General features: G+C 43.8%; 2 protein-coding genes and 1 long non-coding RNA gene across 4 annotated transcripts; all 3 read left to right on the top strand.

Moving 5' to 3' along the window:
- Positions 1-657: 657 nt before the first annotated feature.
- LOC135489766 (uncharacterized) lies at positions 658-7,087 on the top strand. Of its 2 annotated transcripts, none has more exons than XM_064775283.1 (2): positions 658-841; positions 4,859-7,087. In XM_064775283.1, exons 1-2 carry the CDS (start codon positions 839-841, stop codon positions 6,848-6,850), a joined length of 1,995 nt encoding a protein of 664 aa, XP_064631353.1. In that variant the 5' UTR covers positions 658-838; the 3' UTR covers positions 6,851-7,087. The 2 variants fall into 2 exon arrangements, with proteins under 2 accessions (XP_064631353.1, XP_064631352.1); XM_064775282.1 differs by lacking the exon at positions 658-841 and adding an exon at positions 2,172-2,416.
- A 600-nt stretch (positions 7,088-7,687) lies between these two features.
- On the top strand, positions 7,688-12,010 carry LOC135489132 (uncharacterized). The gene is made up of 2 exons (XM_064774330.1): positions 7,688-7,970; positions 9,272-12,010. Exons 1-2 carry the CDS (start codon positions 7,728-7,730, stop codon positions 11,261-11,263), a joined length of 2,235 nt encoding a protein of 744 aa, XP_064630400.1. The 5' UTR covers positions 7,688-7,727; the 3' UTR covers positions 11,264-12,010.
- Positions 12,011-14,099: 2,089 nt separating this feature from the next.
- Positions 14,100-15,317, top strand: LOC135489773 (uncharacterized). The gene is made up of 3 exons (XR_010447221.1): positions 14,100-14,400; positions 14,701-14,766; positions 15,172-15,317. It is a non-coding gene; the product is annotated as an uncharacterized LOC135489773 (long non-coding RNA).
- Positions 15,318-19,655: the final 4,338 nt, after the last annotated feature.

Below are 19,655 nucleotides of genomic sequence, written 5' to 3'. Positions count from 1 at the left end.
TGAAGAAAGAATTATGAGAAAGCACCTTTAAACAACTTATTCTGTAAATGGATGTCACGTTGTGGTGTCATAGGCCTGATTAACACGCGCAGGCATTTCCTTCCAAACAAATTATTGCAGTAATTTGTCTTGAATTTCTGAAGATCAGGTCTGAATCAAATAAATCTAATAATTCATCAAAGCAGGGAATAGCTGCCAGGTGATAACGTTCGATCCGTGTCCATTAAAAGTCGAGATTATAATTTTTTTCTTCAGAAATTTTGAGTGGTAGAGGAGACGTGTCAAAAACTGCCAGTGGTTTTTATTAAACACTGCCCATATGGGTGAGTCTTCATTGATCTTGCCGACGACGGCAACTTCCCCAAGTTTCCTAAATCTGAACCGCTCCTGGATGCTTCCATTAAATTCGATCTAATACAGGTCCTAGGCCAAACCGACCCAGATGTGGACGCCATCTATAGGCCACCACAGACGACTCCATTTCAGTTTGAGAGGGTAGAGAAATATCACGCACTACCGCATTACGTCATGTCGCCCTACAACGCCCAGGCAACGATGCATGCTCAGTTCGCCTTCTGGGGTCTGCTGCTCCCGGCAAGCGTAGACATGCGCGTCACGGATATATGGCGGGCGTATTTCACTCAACGGTTGGTCTGGGACACTGACCGTCACATCGCTTTTGGTCCGCCATACGTCAATAAAATCCGTAACGTGCATTCGTATACGGTCGATTTTCACAACGAATTGGATATCTACCACAAAACAAGTCGACTGATCAAATACCTGGTCAACTGGATCCCGAAAACAGTTTCGTTGGCGCAGAACATGATCGACCAAAATGGTAAATAATTTGACTTGCTGATATTTCTACAATATGTACCTGCTTTCTTTGGGATCCAAAGAACAATTACTTATAGGCCATGGGACGAGTGTGAAAAATGTGAAGTTCCGTTTGACAAATTAGCGGGCAAATTGAAAACAGTCGTTTTTGGGTAATATGGGGGTGCTGATTTCAAAAATCAATTTTTCTCCCGCGTAAAGTTGCACATTAAGTCAGAAATGAGACCCTTAATAGGGCCTAATGGTCCCAAAGTAGGGGTCAAAAAGTTGATGTCATCGAAACATGTCAACATGGGTATCAAAATGAAGGTCTATGGGGGTACTTTAACATTGCATAGTTTTTGGCCCCCTTAACGAACCGTGGGATCCCCAGGGAGGGTCAAAAAGGGCAAAAGTGGAAACTTTGACCGCCTCCCATGAGCTTCATGGGCACCGCATGTGGATAAAAACTGATTTATTCGACAGTACTCACATAGACCTTTTCATAGATACCCATGACGACACCCTTGGGCAAAAGGTTTTCGAGATCTTAAATTTGGAGCCTAAAAAGGGGTCAAAATTACTATCTCGGCAACCCTTGCCCCGAGAGTGTTGTCATGGGTATCATTTTGAAGGTCTATACGATTAATGTCAAATAAAACAGTTTTTATCCATTTATAGTCCCTATGAAGATCGTGGGACAGGGTCAAAGTTACCACTTTTGCCCTTTTTGACCCTCCCTGGGGGGTCCCACGGTTCGTTAAGGGGCCAAAAACTATGCAATGTTAAAGTACCCCCATAGACCTTCATTTTGATACCCATGTTGACATGTTTCGATGACATCAACTTTTTGACCCCTACTTTGGGACCATTAGGCCCTATTAAGGGTCTCATTTCTGACTTAATGTGCAACTTTACGCGGGAGAAAAATTGATTTTTGAAATCAGCACCCCCATATTACCCAAAAACGACTGTTTTCAATTTGCCCGCTAATTTGTCAAACGGAATCCTTTTTCTAGACACATTTTTGGCACTCGTCCCATGGCCTATTATTCGGAATCCGCATGCGTGTACGGATAGATATGTAAAAATAATTCGTATTTGTTTTGTCGAGTGTTATCCGACAGTCGTAAACATGATGATAAATCAATTCAATCTCTGACATTCAGGGGCCATTGTACGAAATCCAGCCTGGGTAGCGTTATTTGAATTGCGGATTGTGTTCTAGCCGTCACGAAAAGCACCAGATGTAAGATTATTTCCAGTTGTTACCAACAACAACAAAGCAGCATTATTAATGTGCCAGAACATATAGGCTTGTTCGTGGTGTACTTCGTTCTGCACCGTCTGAAGTATGTTGCATGACTTCTCTGGGGGTTTCCTAAAATGCAGGAAAGCTGTCTTGTGGGTCAGTGGCGTTATTCTGATCAGTCTGCTGCTACGCGCTTACGTCAGCAGATTTTTGTTGAACGTCGGGACAAGGCGCTTTGGCAACGACAGAGCTAACCACCATCTTACCAATGGCAACCAGTCACCATTGAAATCGGCTGTGCGCAGTTATACCGGCAAGATAAAGTCAACAGCCAGCTGTGATAAGGTAGGCCCTAAACAGGATTACAGTAGTGTGGCAGTGGGAGAAACCCACGTCTGCAGTAAGTCATGAACTTTCGTTAAATGCCTCCTCGTTATGTCTTGAGCACGTTTCCGTTGTGGACTTGTCACATTTTTCGTGCACTAAGTCCAGCCATGCTGGCCTCAGCACGTACGCTGTCCAACTAATACAGCGGTTAAAGGATTATTGGTATTATTAATGGCAATATTACCCAGCTGTCGGTTGTGCCTAGTCACCTCCGAATCGTATTCTACATATTAAAAGTGGTTTTAATCAACAAATTGCTAAAAAAATAAACAACAAAATCAATGTCAGACTGAATTCTCACGCTATTCTGATGTTGACGCCGATTTGACCTAAGTTAGCACTCCTTGCATCGATCCTTTCCACGTGGACTCATCCACAAGTAAGGCACTACCTGGAGCTCTGTCTCTAAACATTGACCTCCTTGCATCGATCCTTTCCACGTGGACTCATCCACAAGTAAGGCACTACCTGGAGCTCTGTCTCTAAACATTGACCTCCTTGCATCGATCCTTTCCACGTGGACTCATCCACAAGTAAGGCGCTACCTGGAGCTCTGTCTCTAAACATTGACCTCCTTGCATCGATCCTTTCCACGTGGACTCATCCACAAGTAAGGCGCTACCTGGAGCTCTGTCTCTAAACATTGACCTCCTTGCATCGATCCTTTCCACGTGGACTCATCCACAAGTAAGGCACTACCTGGAGCTCTGTCTCTAAACATTGACCTCCTTGCATCGATCCTTTCCACGTGGACTCATCCACAAGTAAGGCGCTACCTGGAGCTCTGTCTCTAAACATTGACCTCCTTGCATCGATCCTTTCCACGTGGACTCATCCACAAGTAAGGCACTACCTGGAGCTCTGTCTCTAAACATTGACCTCCTTGCATCGATCCTTTCCACGTGGACTCATCCACAAGTAAGGCGCTACCTGGAGCTCTGTCTCTAAACATTGACCTCCTTGCATCGATCCTTTCCACGTGGACTCATCCACAAGTAAGGCGCTACCTGGAGCTCTGTCTCTAAACATTGACCTCCTTGCATCGATCCTTTCCACGTGGACTCATCCACAAGTAAGGCACTACCTGGAGCTCTGTCTCTAAACATTGACCTCCTTGCATCGATCCTTTCCACGTGGACTCATCCACAAGTAAGGCGCTACCTGGAGCTCTGTCTCTAAACATTGACCTCCTTGCATCGATCCTTTCCACGTGGACTCATCCACAAGTAAGGCGCTACCTGGAGCTCTGTCTCTAAACATTGACCTCCTTGCATCGATCCTTTCCACGTGGACTCATCCACAAGTAAGGCGCTACCTGGAGCTCTGTCTCTAAACATTGACCTCCTTGCATCGATCCTTTCCACGTGGACTCATCCACAAGTAAGGCGCTACCTGGAGCTCTGTCTCTAAACATTGACCTCCTTGCATCGATCCTTTCCACGTGGACTCATCCACAAGTAAGGCGCTACCTGGAGCTCTGTCTCTAAACATTGACGTCATTCGTATATATCGCGTTTTCCTTGTTACTTTGCGAATCAGGGATAGCCCGTATCAACCTTGGTGGCGGGTGACTACTTGATATTGTAAAAGTGCAAATTCGTCACCCTTTTCTAACGTGGCTTCGAAAAATAGGAAAATTTGAAAAGAAAAGTAATTTGCAAGGCTTCAGCCCCCCCCCCCATACTTTTTATTATTCCTGAGAGTAAGAAAAAAACTTAAAAATCGTCCAAAACTTTCAGAATAGTATACCTGTATACCGGTAGCAGTTTTTTAATTCGATGTGTTTGTTCTTCGCCTGTTTTATTGCTAGACTAAGTTCGACTGTGTTCGACGTTTTTGCCCACTCTTTGATCCTTATTTGTAGCGCGTACGCGGCCTATTGCGGGAAACGTCTTCCGACTGCCCGAGTGCACCCTTGGTAGGCCTTTTACAAAGCAACGTTATTTCTATTGTCTAAGGTGAAGAATATATATCATAGCCTCAATCACGCATCGACCCTCTCAAAGATGGTTGCTGCACGGGGTCCAGAGGAATAGAAATCGGAGAAGCTTGATAATTTAGTCAGATTTTGAATTTTACTTTTTTTGGCAATTCAATGATGAGAACTACATGTACATGTATATACTGCAAACTGGATTGCAGGGCAGCAAATAAGTAGTGGCTTTATATAGTTTAGAAAAATGATGCAAATCTCTGTCAGGTATCCTCTTTCCACACACCCGGATCAATTCACAAGTGCCCTGAATGCGGCGAATTCCTTATGCCGAAGGGTTTCTTTAATCTTGAATATGTGGTATACAATGTATAATGTTCATTGTTTGTTTACTTGTTATTCACTGCACCCGACTTTCCCTTCTCAGAAGAACGACTCTGTTGATAACTAACTGTTTACTTTTTCAGACTCAGCAACAGGGGCGACTGACCTGCGACAAATGGGTGGTAGTCACGACAATTTTTAAGTTAACCGACGCTATCAAGGACTTGCTGAAGATGCCAAAGTGGTGCCTGGTGCTGGTCGGTGACAAGAAGGGCCCAAAAGAGGTTCCGCCAATGCCCAATCTTGTCTTTCTCGACGCGGCCTGGCAGGAGCGGTGTCCGTACCACATCTGCCGACATCTGCCCTGGAATCACTTCTCCCGGAAGAACATCGGCTTCATGTACGCCGTGGCCAACGGGGCCAAGTGGATCTACGACACCGACGACGGTAACTTCCCCATATTTCCTAAATCTGAACCGCTCCTGGATGCTTCCATTAAATTCCATCTAATACAGGTCGCTGGACACGTGTGTAATCCCTACGTTCCATATATCAAACCGAACACCACTTTCTGGCCGAGAGGGTTGCCGCTGGACAAAATCATAGATTCCAACACGAAAAACGTGAAAGTGATCGGTGCCGTCAAGCCGGAGAAGGTGGCAGTGATCAACTTCCTAGCCCAAACCGACCCAGATGTGGACGCCATCTATAGGCTAACACAGAAGACTCCATTTCAGTTTGAGAGGGTAGAGAAATATCACGCACTACCGCATTACGTCATGTCGCCCTACAACGCCCAGGCAACGATGCATGCTCAGTTCGCCTTCTGGGGTCTGCTGCTCCCGGCAAGCGTAGACATGCGCGTCACGGATATATGGCGGGCGTATTTCACTCAACGGTTGGTCTGGGACACTGACGGTCACATCGCTTTTGGTCCGCCATACGTCAATAAAATCCGTAACGTGCATTCGTATACGGTCGATTTTCACAACGAATTGGATATCTACCACAAAACAAGTCGCCTGATCAAATTCCTGGTCAACTGGATCCCGAAAACAGTTTCGTTGGCGCTGAACATGATCGACCTTTACATAGAACTCTACCAGATCGACATCATCGGGCGGGCAGATATCGATTTAGCCATGGCTTGGATACGTGATCTGGAATGTTTCGGCTATACTTTTCCGCCAGTGAGAGTTGCTAAAGACTTCGTGTACTTGATACAAGGTCCAATCATCTCAATACACCCTGGCCTGGTATCTAACTCAAACCGAGATGTTCTTTGGCTGACATACAAGACGGACTCCGGCGACCTTTACCGACCGGATAGCACATGGACCACTGGGAGGAATCTTCAGCTGGAGCATGCCGTTGAACGTGGGAGTCGAATGTCGAAGAAGGGTTATCAGTATTTTATCTTTCTCGACGACGACGTCACGGTATCGTTCAGGTATAAGAATCGACGTTGGAAGGGAAAAGGTGGATGTGACGGTGACGACGTTTGGATCTGCTTCGAAGAGTTCCTGCTCGCTCACGAGCCAGCAGTGAGCTTTCCGTCTTACAGGTTACATCACATCAACGAGACGTTACTCGTTAATCTGAACTACGACTACGATGCGTGCACAGTAGCTTACCACCGCGACACATTGTCTTTCCTTCTGCCATACATTACTGTCTTCGAGTATAAGTCTTGGTGGGCTTCTATTACTCTTAATAATGCCCTGACCAATGTGTTGTATAGTTCAAGCAGGTATCAGTGCAATTTCCTTCTAACTACCAATACGAGGTCCTATCATCATCCAAAATATAAATTTGATTACAACCGAGTTGAAAAATTGCAGTACCTGCTTTCGGCCTTTCAGCCAGATGTCGACGGAAAACCAAATCCATTCTTTAAAAGTATCTCGGCGAACAAGCCAAGAGTGTCAACCGGTCAGCCTAAACTAAAAAAGGATAGAAGCTACGTAGTGGACTATGCGGCCATTAAAAAGTACTTCAAAGTCGAACACAATTTCACGCAGAATAAACTGACCAACTGGCTGAACAAGCCCGCGCTTAAAACTATTCTCTTTGGGGGAAGGGACTTTACAGAATTTGACAATGCATTCAAACCTAATTATACCCTTTTGAAATGATAGTGCCATAAGTGTACAATCTACCAACGACCGGACATTAGGAATAGATTCACTTGATACCCTATCCTCTCGTTCTAATATTAGATGGGCTACCGGGAACGAGGAAGGCAGAGGCGTAAATAGGCCTGAATAGTTCTCCTCAAAATAATCGTACACTTCGATATTTGTGCGGTGTTTTTCTCTCTTTAAATCTTATTCATATAGCTCAGTCAGTTAATAAAGGATGTTTATAGCAGATTTTAATGTTTGAATCGTCTTTTTGAAGAATTTTTTCGAATCGAGCTCAAAAAGAAATAGTTTTTGGCGCCAATGGCGGAATTGCACTGAAGTTCGAGTTGATTCTCTTCAGGCACTACAGGCACAGAACACAAGTATAAAAAGACAAAAGAACAGAAATTGAAATAATAATGCAGTTTATAGTATGATAAGGGTCCCCAGACTCCTTTGATTAAATTCCAAAATGGTAAATAATTTGACTTGCTGATATTTCTACAATATACCTGCTTGCTTTGAGATCCAAAGAACAATTACTTATTTGGAATCCGTATACGTGTACGGATAGAAATGATGTAAAAACAATTCTTCCATGTTTCATAGAGTGTTATCCGTATACATGATGATAAATCAATACAATCTCTGACATTTTTTATATTGTCCATTCAGGGCGGGGGCCATTGTACGAAATCCAGCCTGGGTAGCGTTATTTGAATTGCGGATTGTGTTCTAGCCGTCACGAAAAGCACCAGATGTAAGATTTTGTTCCAGCTGTTACCAACAACAACAAAGCAGCATAAAAATAAAATACAGCATTATTAATGTGCCAGAACCATTCTATAGGCTTGTTCGTGGTGTACTTCGTTCTGCGACCGTCTGAAGTATGTTGCATGACTTCTCTGGGGGTTTCCTAAAATGCAGGAAAGCTGTCTTGTGGGTCAGTGGCGTTATTCTGATCAGTCTGCTGCTACGCGCTTACGTCAGCCGATTTTTGCCGAACGTCGTGACAAGGCGCTTTGGCAACGACAGAGCTAACCATCATCTTACCAATGGCAACCAGTCACCATTGAAATCGGCTGTGCGCAGTTATACCGGCAAGATGAAGTCAACAGCTAGCTGTGATAAGGTAGGCCCTAAACAGGATTACAGTAGTGTGGCAGTGGGAGAAACCCACGTCTGCAGTAAGTCATGAACTTTCGTTAAATGCCTCCTCGTCATGTATTGAGCACGTTTACGTTGTGGACTTGTCGCATTTTTCGTTTACTAAGTCCAGCCATGCTGGCCTCAGCACGTACGCTGTCCAACTAATACAGCGGTTAAAGGATTATTGGTATTATTAATGGCAATATTACCCAGCTGTCGGTTGTGCCTAGTCACCTCCGAATCGTATTTTACATATTAAAAGTGGTTTTAATCAACAAATTGCTAAAAAAACTAACAACAAAATCAAGGTCATACTGAATTCTCACGCTATTCTGATGTTGACGCCGATTTGACCTAAGTTAGCACTCCTTGCATCGATCCTTTCCACGTGGACTCATCCACAAGTAAGGCGCTACCTGGAGCTCTGTCTCTAAACATTGACGTCATTCGTATATATCGCGTTTTCCTTGTTACTTTGCGAATCGGGGATAGCCCGTATCAACCTTGGTGGCGGGTGACTACTTTATATTGTAAAAGTGCAAATTCGTCACCCTTTTCTAACGTGGCTTCGAAAAATAGGAAAATGTGAAAAGAAAAGTAATTTGCAAGGCTTCAGCCCCCCCCCCCCCCCATACTTTTTACTATACCTGAGAGTAAGAAAAAAACTTAAAAATCGTCCAAAACTTTCAGAATAGTATACCTGTATACCGGTAGTAGTTTTTTAATTCGGTGTGTTTGTTCTTCGCCTGTTTTATTGCTAGACTAAGTTCGACTGTGTTCGACGTTTTTGCCCACTCTTTGATCCTTATTTGTAGCGCGTACGCGGCCTATTGCGGGAAACGTCTTCCGATTGCCCGATTGCACCCTTGGTATAATATATATCATAGCCTCAATCACGCATCGACCCTCTCAAAGATGGTTGCTGCACGGGGTCCAGAGGAATAGAAATCGGAGAAGCGTGATAATTTAGTCAGATTTTGAATTTTACTTTTTTTGGCAATTCAATGATGAGAACTACATGATTGTATATACTGCATACTGGATTGCAGGGCAGCAAATAAGTAGTGGCTTTATATAGTTTAGAAAAATGATGCAAATCTCTGTCAGGTATCCTCTTTCCACACACCCGGATCAATTCACAAGTGCCCCGAGTGCGGCGAATTCCTTATGCCGAAGGGTTTCTTTAATCTTGAATATGTGGTATATAATGTTCATTGTTTGTTTACCCGACTTTCCCTTCTCAGAAGAACGACTCTGTTGATAACTAACTGTTTACTTTTTCAGACTCAGCAACAGGGGCGACTGACCTGCGACAAATGGGTGGTAGTCACGACGATTTTTAAGTTAACCGACGCTGTCAAGGACATGCTGAAGATGCCAAAGTGGTGCCTGGTGCTGGTCGGTGACAAGAAGGGCCCAAAAGAGGTTCCGCCAATGCCCAATCTTGTCTTTCTCGACGCGGCCTGGCAGGAGCGGTGTCCGTACCACATCTGCCGACATCTGCCCTGGAATCACTTCTCCCGGAAGAACATCGGCTTCATGTACGCCGTGGCTAACGGGGCCAAGTGGATCTACGACACCGACGACGGTAACTTCCCCAAATTTCCTAAATCTGAACCGCTCTTGGATGCTTCCATTAAATTCAATCTAATACAGGTCGCTGGACACGTGTGTAATCCCTACGTTCCATATATCAAACCGAACACCACTTTCTGGCCGAGAGGGTTGCCGCTGGACAAAATCATAGATTCCAACACGAAAAACGTGAAAGTGATCGGTGCCGTCAAGCCGGAGAAGGTGGCAGTGATCAACTTCCTAGCCCAAACCAACCCAGATGTGGACGCCATCTATAGGCTAACACACAAGACTCCATTTCAGTTTGAGAGGGTAGAGAAATATCACGCACTACCGCATTACGTCATGTCGCCCTACAACGCCCAGGCAACGATGCATGCTCAGTTCGCCTTCTGGGGTCTGCTGCTCCCGGCAAGCGTAGACATGCGCGTCACGGATATATGGCGGGCGTATTTCACTCAACGGTTGGTCTGGGACACTGACGGTCACATCGCTTTTGGTCCGCCATACGTCAATAAAATCCGTAACGTGCATTCGTATACGGTCGATTTTCACAACGAATTGGATATCTACCACAAAACAAGTCGACTGATCAAATTCCTGGTCAACTGGATCCCGAAAACAGTTTCGTTGGCGCAGAACATGATCGACCTTTACATAGAACTCTACCAGATCGACATCATCGGGCGGGCAGATATCGATTTAGCCATGGCTTGGATACGTGATCTGGAATGTTTCGGCTATACTTTTCCGCCAGTGAGAGTTGCTAAAGACTTCGTGTACTTGATACAAGGTCCAATCATCTCAATACACCCTGGCCTGGTATCTAACTCAAACCGAGATGTTCTTTGGCTGACATACAAGACGGACTCCGGCGACCTTTACCGACCGGATAGCACATGGACCACTGGGAGGAATCTTCAGCTGGAGCATGCCGTTGAACGTGGGAGTCGGATGTCGAAGAAGGGTTATCAGTATTTTATCTTTCTCGACGACGACGTCACGGTATCGTTCAGGTATAAGAATCGACGTTGGAAGGGAAAAGGTGGATGTGACGGTGACGACGTTTGGATCTGCTTCGAAGAGTTCCTGCTCGCTCACGAGCCAGCAGTGAGCTATCCGTCTTACAGGTATCATCACATCAACGAGATGTTACTCGTTAATTTGAACTACTACTTCGATTCGTGCGCAATAGCTTACCACCGCGACACATTGTCTTTCCTTCTGCCATACATTACTGTCTTCGAGTATAAGTCTTGGTGGGCTTCTATTACTCTTAATAATGCCCTGACCAATGTGTTGTATAGTAGAAGCAGGTATCAGTGCAATTTCCTTCTAACTACCAATACGAGGTCCTATCATCATCCAAAATATAAAATCGATAACAACCGAGTTGAAAAATTGCAGTACCTGCTTTCGGCCTTTCAGCCAGATGTCGACGGAAAACCAAATCCATTCTTTAAAAGTATCTCGGCGAACCAGCCACCATTCTTACCCGGTCAGCCTAAACTAAAAAAGGATAGAAGCTACGTAGTGGACTATGCGGCCATTAAAAAGTACTTCAAAATCGAACACAATTTCACGCAGAATAAACTGACCAACTGGCTGAACAAGCCCGCGCTTAAAACTATTCTCTTTGGAGGGAGGGACTTTACAGAATTTGACAATGCATTCGAACCTAATTATACCCTTTTGAAATGATAGTGCCATAAGTGTACAATCTACCAACGACCGGACATTAGGAATAGATTCACTTGATACCCTATCCTCTCGTTCTAATATTAGATGGGCTACCGGGAACGAGGAAGGCAGAGGCGTAAATAGGCCTGAATAGTTCTCCTCAAAATAATCGTACACTTCGATATTTGTGCGGTGTTTTTCTCTCTTTAAATCTTATTCATATAGGTCAGTCAGTTAATAAAGGATGTTTATAGCAGATTTTAATGTTTGAATAGTCTTTTTGAAGAATTTTTTCGAATCGAGCTCAAAAAGAAATAGTTTTTGGCGCCAATGGCGGAATTGCACTGAAGTTCGAGTTGATTCTCTTCAAGACACTTTGAAAAGAACACAAGTATAAAAAGACAAAAGAACATTGAAATAATAATGCAGTTTATAGTATGATAAGGGGCCCCAGACTCCTTTGATTAAATTCCAAAATGGTAAATAATTTGACTGAGGTATATTGCTGTTCTTTCTACAGTATAACTGGTTGCTTTGAGATCCAAAGGAAAATTACCACTTACAATAGGAAGAGACGGAGCCTCTCATCAATGCACATATTAAAGTACTGTAAGGCTAACAAATGTAATCGGTAATATGCTTTATTAATGTGAATGAGTATTTCCAGTCTATGAAAGCCACCGTATTTTGTGATAACATTTTAGGCTTGCCTTCATCTTTTTCAAGTTATTATAGGTTATTAAATATTTGATTGGGAGCTGCCCATCAACAAGGGCATTATTAGCTCTATAAACAATATAATTGTCGAGTTTAATGTAAGTAGGAGGAAACTGGAGACCCCGGAGGAAACCTTCGCTGTCCAAGAGAGTCGCCTGCTCTATCACGGTAATGTATCGGCATCGACCTGAATCGAACCCAGATATCAGAGGGAACAGGTGCTGTTGTTTCAACTCCGACAGCCAGTTAGATTACAATCGCCCAATATCGTTTACAGAGTTCATTATGTCCTATTTGACACGCAAGTCTCAACTCAATATTTTAAGAATGTGTTTTTTTATCGCAGTAATTCAACGCAGTGATTCTCAACCGGCGTGATGAATTAGAGGCTGGTCGCTATCCAATCGATCTTTGGCGGCTTCCTTCCGCGGAGAGCTGTTAAATGATCTGATGTACTTCCCGTACTAAGAGGGCTGGATTTCGCTATCAATAGAGTTACTTAGTAAGATAAGCTGGTGGTGATGCATTGGCTTTGAACTTGAAGTACTTGAAGATCGTGGTGCCGGTCAACTCCTGCGCGAATTCATTTTAAAAAAGTGACACTAGGCTTTCATTCGTAATGGCCAGAGGAATTAGGGAACTCTACAAAAACTGTCGGGGGTAGAACATATATGTAAAAAAACAAACATCTTCTCTAATTTCAAAATGGACACAAATTTTTCATTCAAGTCATATGAAAACATGTCACGCGAGCCAAGGGAAGGCCAGCAAATACCATCTTGCAGGGCACAGTAGAGGGTAACCGTCGACGCGGCCGTACACAGTGTGGGGATTCGGACAGTGTCAGCAAATCACTGTCCGCTATGGTTACCAAAGCGGCTAGCAGGCGACAGCAAATAAATTGAAAGCATTGGCAGATTCAACCGCGAATATTTCCTGTTCTGCGGTACTCGACGTGGATTTGCTGGTTGGTATTTCTAGACGCAAGGGCCCAACGCGCCGCGTAGCGGCAAAAAAGCGAAGCTGGCGAAACATTTATAACGGGTCACCGTCACTTATTATTGGACTTATAGCGCATTTACGGGGTTGCAACTATTTTGCTTTATAGTGTCACCAGGAAAGAAAAGCATGCGACCTAACGCCGATCTATTTGTATAAAGTGATAATTGGAAGGTATATAGTAGGAAATATCAATAAAAAAATCATTCCATGTCGTCTTTTGAGGGCATTTTTGATTGTAAAAAATATATGTGTACGTCACCGTAGTCTCTGCAATGATAATTTTATCAGAGCAGTCTCGCGCAAGTAGAAGTTCTTTACCTATTAGTTCTTCACTTATTAGTCTCAACGTCTGGCGCAAAGCCAGACGTTTTCCATTACGATTTCACTACGATGTTTGACAAGAAGGAGCAGTGCGCGAGATATGCTAATGAGCAGACTTCCCTCGCTTGAGTTTCTGAAGAATGTTCCATATCGCGCTAAGCTCATCACTGCTGATTATGACAGGCGTGCAACGGTAGGTATCTGCTCCCCAACTTCCACCCTAATACGGTACAATAAGTTACCATGATGGGAATGGGACAATGCCCTCACTGTTTATGGAGTCATAGGGATAAGAAGACATTATTCATTAGTGTTGATACAAGTGATTTTGCCCAAAAAGCATGCGCATTCAAAAAACAAAATATGCAAGGTATCACGTACATGACCATGACGACGTGCAGAAAGTGCACTGGCCAGTGCATACCCTATGGCTATGTACTAGTAAACATGGTAAACATGAACAACATCATTATTCATCGGCAGTTCATTTTACTCCGAGCTTTTCCTGAAACATATAGCCATGATGATTAGGCCTACCATGTACCATGACCAATAACAGCACCAGATCATGTAGATGTCAACAAGTTCACATGAACCGTATAATCCCGCATGGCGCATGTGGGGCATGCGTCTAAACCAAAGCCCCAAAATCACTTGTTTTGGTCTATTTCACTTGTGTTTCCCCCGTCTCCCAGTCCATAAATACATTTACAGTTTACAATCCCCGATCATGGCCCAACAAAAGGTCATCGGTTGACTAAAGGAACACAACTGTTCAATGGATTTATAGTTGAATGCGATCAAACTACGTCTTTTCAATCGTGGATTGTAAATTTAACCCCATGGGCCTAGGGAAGGCCCTATAACAATACTTTCGACACAGTTATTATCTCCGCTGCCTCCACCATGTTACACACAGTGCTCACTGCTGATTCTAAAATGCGCCACCTAGTCAAAACAGGACATATGTTCTTCTAGGAATACTAGATCTCTTTCCAATATTTCGTCATTCCACTATCGTCATCACCTCATCATACTTTCATTGACATTACAGGCACACATCCACAGAGCACTCTTCAAATCATCTACACAGTGGTTATCCAACTAGGATTATAAAGGTAATTTCTTAGCCCCGCACAGTGGGTTTCAGTCTTGATAAAGGGGCACTATTGCTAGCAGCTAGGTAGGCAAGATAAAGTTAGCCGAAGTAGCCGATAGGGGTCTCTCACCCCTCAAAGTCCGTCACAACTATTCAAGTTTGTACAAGGAATACATGCAGCGCTGACTCTAACAAGACCCAATGGGAATGTCGCACAGTCATCTGTCAAAAGCAAGACCTATGTTGTAGTATGATCTCTTGCCAATATTTAATAATTGCACTATCGTCATCACCTCGTCATACTTCATTGACATTACAGGCACACATTGACATAGACCATTGTTGCAATCAACGACACAGTCGCTATCCAAGTAGCATTATAGAGGTAATTATCATTATCATACGTCATTAGCATGTGAACCAATCGTGTCGCGTCCTTTGCGATCACGGCAAAGCCTCATGGAATAATGTCTTTCACCGTTGAATAATTTTTCATATTCCATGCCTACAACTTCAATTTCTTCATATTCCATGGCTAGAAGTTCAATACTAATATAATATCCAAGATAAAGTTACAAGAAGTAGTCAATAGGGGTCTCTCACCTCTCACTGTATGTCCACACTATTCACAATTGTACGAGGAATACATTCAATGCTGAATCTAACAACACCCAGTGCCCTTACTCTGTATATTAGTCACTGGAAGATGGCCCATTTCACTCCTTGCTTCTACTTCACCTATAGTCTCATTGCAAACGCCTCAGTTCTATGATATCACATTCACTTTCAGCTGTCATGCAACGCAACAACTGTGCTATCTGCCATCGCACATCAACGAAGAAGTGCAGCCGCCCACATTCCACCTCACGTCTGTCCGACCAGCTGCAATCCTCGAGGACGCCCCACTGTACCACGATTTCACTACGATGTTTGACAAGAAGGAGCAGTGCGCGAGATAGGCTAATGAGCAGACTTCCCTCGCTTGAGTTTCGGAAGAATGTTCCATATCGCGCTAAGCTGACCACTGCTGACCATGACAGGCGTGCATTGGACTGGTACAGGTTGGAACTGAACATTGAATATGCTGGTGGTGACGCTTTCTGATGAGAAGTTGGTCGTGACTGATGCAGTATCCTTGGACTTGTCCACAGCATCGTTCAATCATTGCTCTCTGAGCTGCCTTGATTCTGTACTTACCCAAATACTAAGACCAAATGCCTGTTGACTGTGCTTTAAGAGAGACTGGCGCCATGCCTAGAGATATGACTGACCCCTATTGGCAAATTTGTATGACTTTATCTTGCCTACCTAGCTGCTGCCTATAGTCTCCCTTTAACTGCGGAACACTTCAAAGTCGATAAAATGCCATGTTCCACCTTTTAATGTGTTCAGACCGCCATTTTCAAAATAATCAAGTCAGGACACTGCCTTCTAGTCTCATAATAAATTTTGCTTTCCTCAATAATAACATTTCTTCTTCTTCAATGCTTTCATCATTCCAAACTTCTCCTCCTCTGACTTTTACAGGGGTACAGTCATGGCAATCAAAACCCAAATACTGAGACCAAATGCCTGTTGACTGTGCTTTAAGAGAGACTGGCGCCATGCCTAGTCTCTCTTAAAGCACAGTCAACAGACACCAACCCCCTCAGACTCAGAAAACACAAACGCCCAACCCTTCCTGCTACCTTAATACTTCTGGATGATAGCTATACACCTGTCAATTGGTTTATATAGATGAAGCTGTCCTGAATAAGTAGATTTGTAGCTCTATGCCAAATTAATGACACTATTTGCCCTGATTTCTACCATACATAATTGCCTGAGTTGTGGAGATTATTGCACGGGCTGTGTTGTGTGGCATGTACACCAGAATAGGAAGATGTGATAACAAGCGCTTATTCTATAAAGTGACTTAAAATGAAAAAATATACGGCAGACTGTCCGCTATGGTTACCTCTGTGCACCTGGTGTGACTGTCCGCTATGGTTACACCATAAACATAGCGGACAGTCATGACTGTGTCCACATGTAACCATAGCGGACAGTCTGCCCCCTAAAATTTCATATTAAGTCACCTTACGAAACACTTTGAGCCAAGTGCTTGTTATCACATCTTCCTAATGTAGTGTACATGCTACACAACACAGCACGTGCAATGATAATCACATCTTAGGCAGATATGGTAGATATAAGCGCAGTGCCCCTAAAAGTGTTTTTCAGATAGATATGGCCAAAGTTACTTGGCAGACCTCTCGTCACTAGAGTAGCAGTGTCACTAAACCTTGAGCAACCTTGGCCAATGTCATAGTTGACCGCCTTTAGTCGACACCGTGAAAGAACTGTACTCTGTTTCTTGGTCAGTGAGGATAATCTAGTATAATTGTGCAACCCCACTGTCTTTCGGTTAAGTTGACCTGATTTACCAATGTGGATACCACGGCCGTTACTTGATTACATCTGAATAATGGCATTGGCTGTTTGGCTACAGTTCGCGTAGCTGGGAGTACAGCTACTGATATCGTGTTGTATCTTGTGGAGAATGTTCAGCGATCTATTCAGAGCGACTGAATTACCATTGAATTATATCATTTGCTTATCTTCACTTCTTGGATGCGGTAATGGCTCCGTTATTGCCTTACTAGTACTGTTACTGGCGATATTTTGCTTCGGTGAGGCGCCAGGAAAATCTTAGCTCGGTACACCCTGCTTTTGCATGAGCTTTGCTTTTATTTGCCCTTGGTAGCTTAAGCCGACTGACCCCCATGAAACGCGTTTTATTTGGGTCTCAGACATCTAGTTACTTTCCAATTCTTTCCAATCGTTGGGGCTCGACTAAAGATCCATTTCCATGGTTAATCATGTTCAGTCATTCAATCATTCACATGAACTTTTTAACCCGAAAACCCTTTCAACTGCTTGTTGCTGAAAGGATCAATTTGTTTATCAGTAGTCTCCTGGATGGCAGACTAAGGGAACCAGGTCTGGCCACCTAGGAATCAAAAGATGGACTAATAGATTACACCTCGCAATTGATATTCTCATGATTAAAGTCAGTATATCCGTCAACTACATTTTGTGGAAACTTTTTATTTTGTGATGTAACCGCCAATTCATCATGATTTAGTGCTATTTCTCCTTTGCCCCTGAATGTTGTCACGAATGGCAGCTGTATGGATTTGGCCTGAGGCATAAAATGGCTAATTACAATATTGAAACCTTTCCGTGAATAGTGTCGCCGGTTATATTGTCGGATTACATCGAGGTTAGGAGGGACTGGCGAAATTAACCAGAAGGTGTTTGTACCCGTGTTCCAACATTATATATTGATCGTGGCAGGAGTGGGGGATACATCTTGTGGTCTCGGGGGGGGTTCCAAGCCAATGACAATTAAGTGAAGTCTGATACCCCAACCTCGTGTGGTTTTGTGTTTATTCGTCCTGGTTCTCTTGGGAAGGACCTTATTGACAAGGTATTATGTCGCACACAGCATGCCAGGACTATTCTCTATTTCCCGGTAAACAATCAAGTGTGGGGAACAGAAAAATGGAACTCCCCATCAGAGATCGCCGTCAATTCGGCGCGTCAATGAAACCTAGGTCCCTGAACAGGGCGATACGGGGTGTCCCTGACTGCTGAATCAATATAACAACAGTAACAACTAATCGGCGCCATCATGTTGTCATCGTATTCGCCCCGAGAAGACATGTAGGTGTCTCAAAGCGATTGCTGTAGTTCCGTGATAGTGATAGTAATTGTTCACGTTCCTCGGTTTCTATTTCTCTGACAGTTCTCACCCCAGTAATTGAAGGATTGTACCCTATAAGTGTTTCCAACGGGTCGGGTAATGAACTTTGTAGCGCTGTGCTACCATGGAATGCAGCTGGAGACGTTGGTCAGCCCGGCAGCTTGTCACTTCTGACATGTCTGAGGATCAGGGAGAAGGAGGAGGGATTCCACAGTCCCACACAGGCCTGGTTCTCGACCGCCTGCCTGAGAGATTCTTTCCCCCAGGTCCAGGCTCAATAACACGAGGAAACCACCAACACGAGCTAACTGACCCCGATTTCATAATGAATCTAAAGCGCTTTTGGGACACAATATCATTAGTCCACTCTCAACAGAATTCAATCTGGGGTTTCAAATAGCTATAAAGCTATATTAATTACTTTGATTTGCCCGTTGTCAGTTCATGCTTATCGATCTTCACTAAAGCTGTAGGGGGGGGGGGGCAGTCGATGTTATCAGGATCTTTGATAACGCAGTATAGAACAATTAGGATTTAGGCCTTTGGGCGATGTTTTGTTTGAAGACAATAGACCGTGTATTTGGCAAGGCCTAGATTATTTTAACTGCAAGGTAACATGGGGTGAAATAACGAAATGTAGAGTAACAGCTACATCCAACAATTTGTTTTATACAATTTGGTTGCATCAGCAGTATTTTGTAAGTACAAACCATGAATATCTAATGCTGTACTGTGCAAGTATTCAAAGTGCCACGATGCTAATTGAGTCATTTTCCAGTAGGGCCTACGGTGTAGTGATTAACTGTGTATCTAAAAATGCAAATGGAACTCCGCCTCAGGACCGTGTCCTACCACCGCTCTCCTTCTTCGACATCAATACAAGAGCACAAATGCTGATATTTTGGTTTCGTCGAATAACATCTGCTGGTCATTATTAACCGTATTACCCATAGTGAGATGATGACACGCCCATGCTACTCAGGATGTATCTGTTCCTATTCCTGGTAGCGGGAAGTCTCACGCCGATAAGAGCACTGGGCGGAACAGACTACACCCGTGTGATGATCGTTTGCTTGAATGCAATACCATGAGCCATCACAGATACTGCTCGAGTGAAAACGTGGTTTGCGATACTCATCATACACCCATCCAGTGGCCCATCAATGAATGGGCTAACTCATTAGTGGAATGTATTGCCTGGGTAAGCCAGTGTTAGCGGGAGAATCGAACAATACAGTAATTGGTAATACGCTACTGGAAACTCGAGCAGCTCTAGTTGGTCCAAAAAGTGCTGACTCGATTATTCATAACAAATGACTATCCAAAAGAACCACTCTAACACTTCAGACAAGTGTTTGCCAATTGACGAATCGGTTCTGCAATACTAGTAATTGTTATCTGAACGTTACTTTCACAAATGACGAACGAAGACAGCTCCACGATCGATGTGATGTCAGTGAAACTACCAACCACCGAAAATTTAGACAAGTTTTTGCCAATCACTAATGATTCAGTTTACCATTGTA

Source organism: Lineus longissimus, chromosome 6, assembly GCF_910592395.1.
Source record: "Lineus longissimus chromosome 6, tnLinLong1.2, whole genome shotgun sequence".
Lineage (NCBI taxonomy): Eukaryota > Metazoa > Nemertea > Pilidiophora > Heteronemertea > Lineidae > Lineus > Lineus longissimus.
The sequence above is the reverse complement of the archived record's forward strand: the minus strand, read 5'-3'. Positions and strand labels throughout refer to the sequence as shown.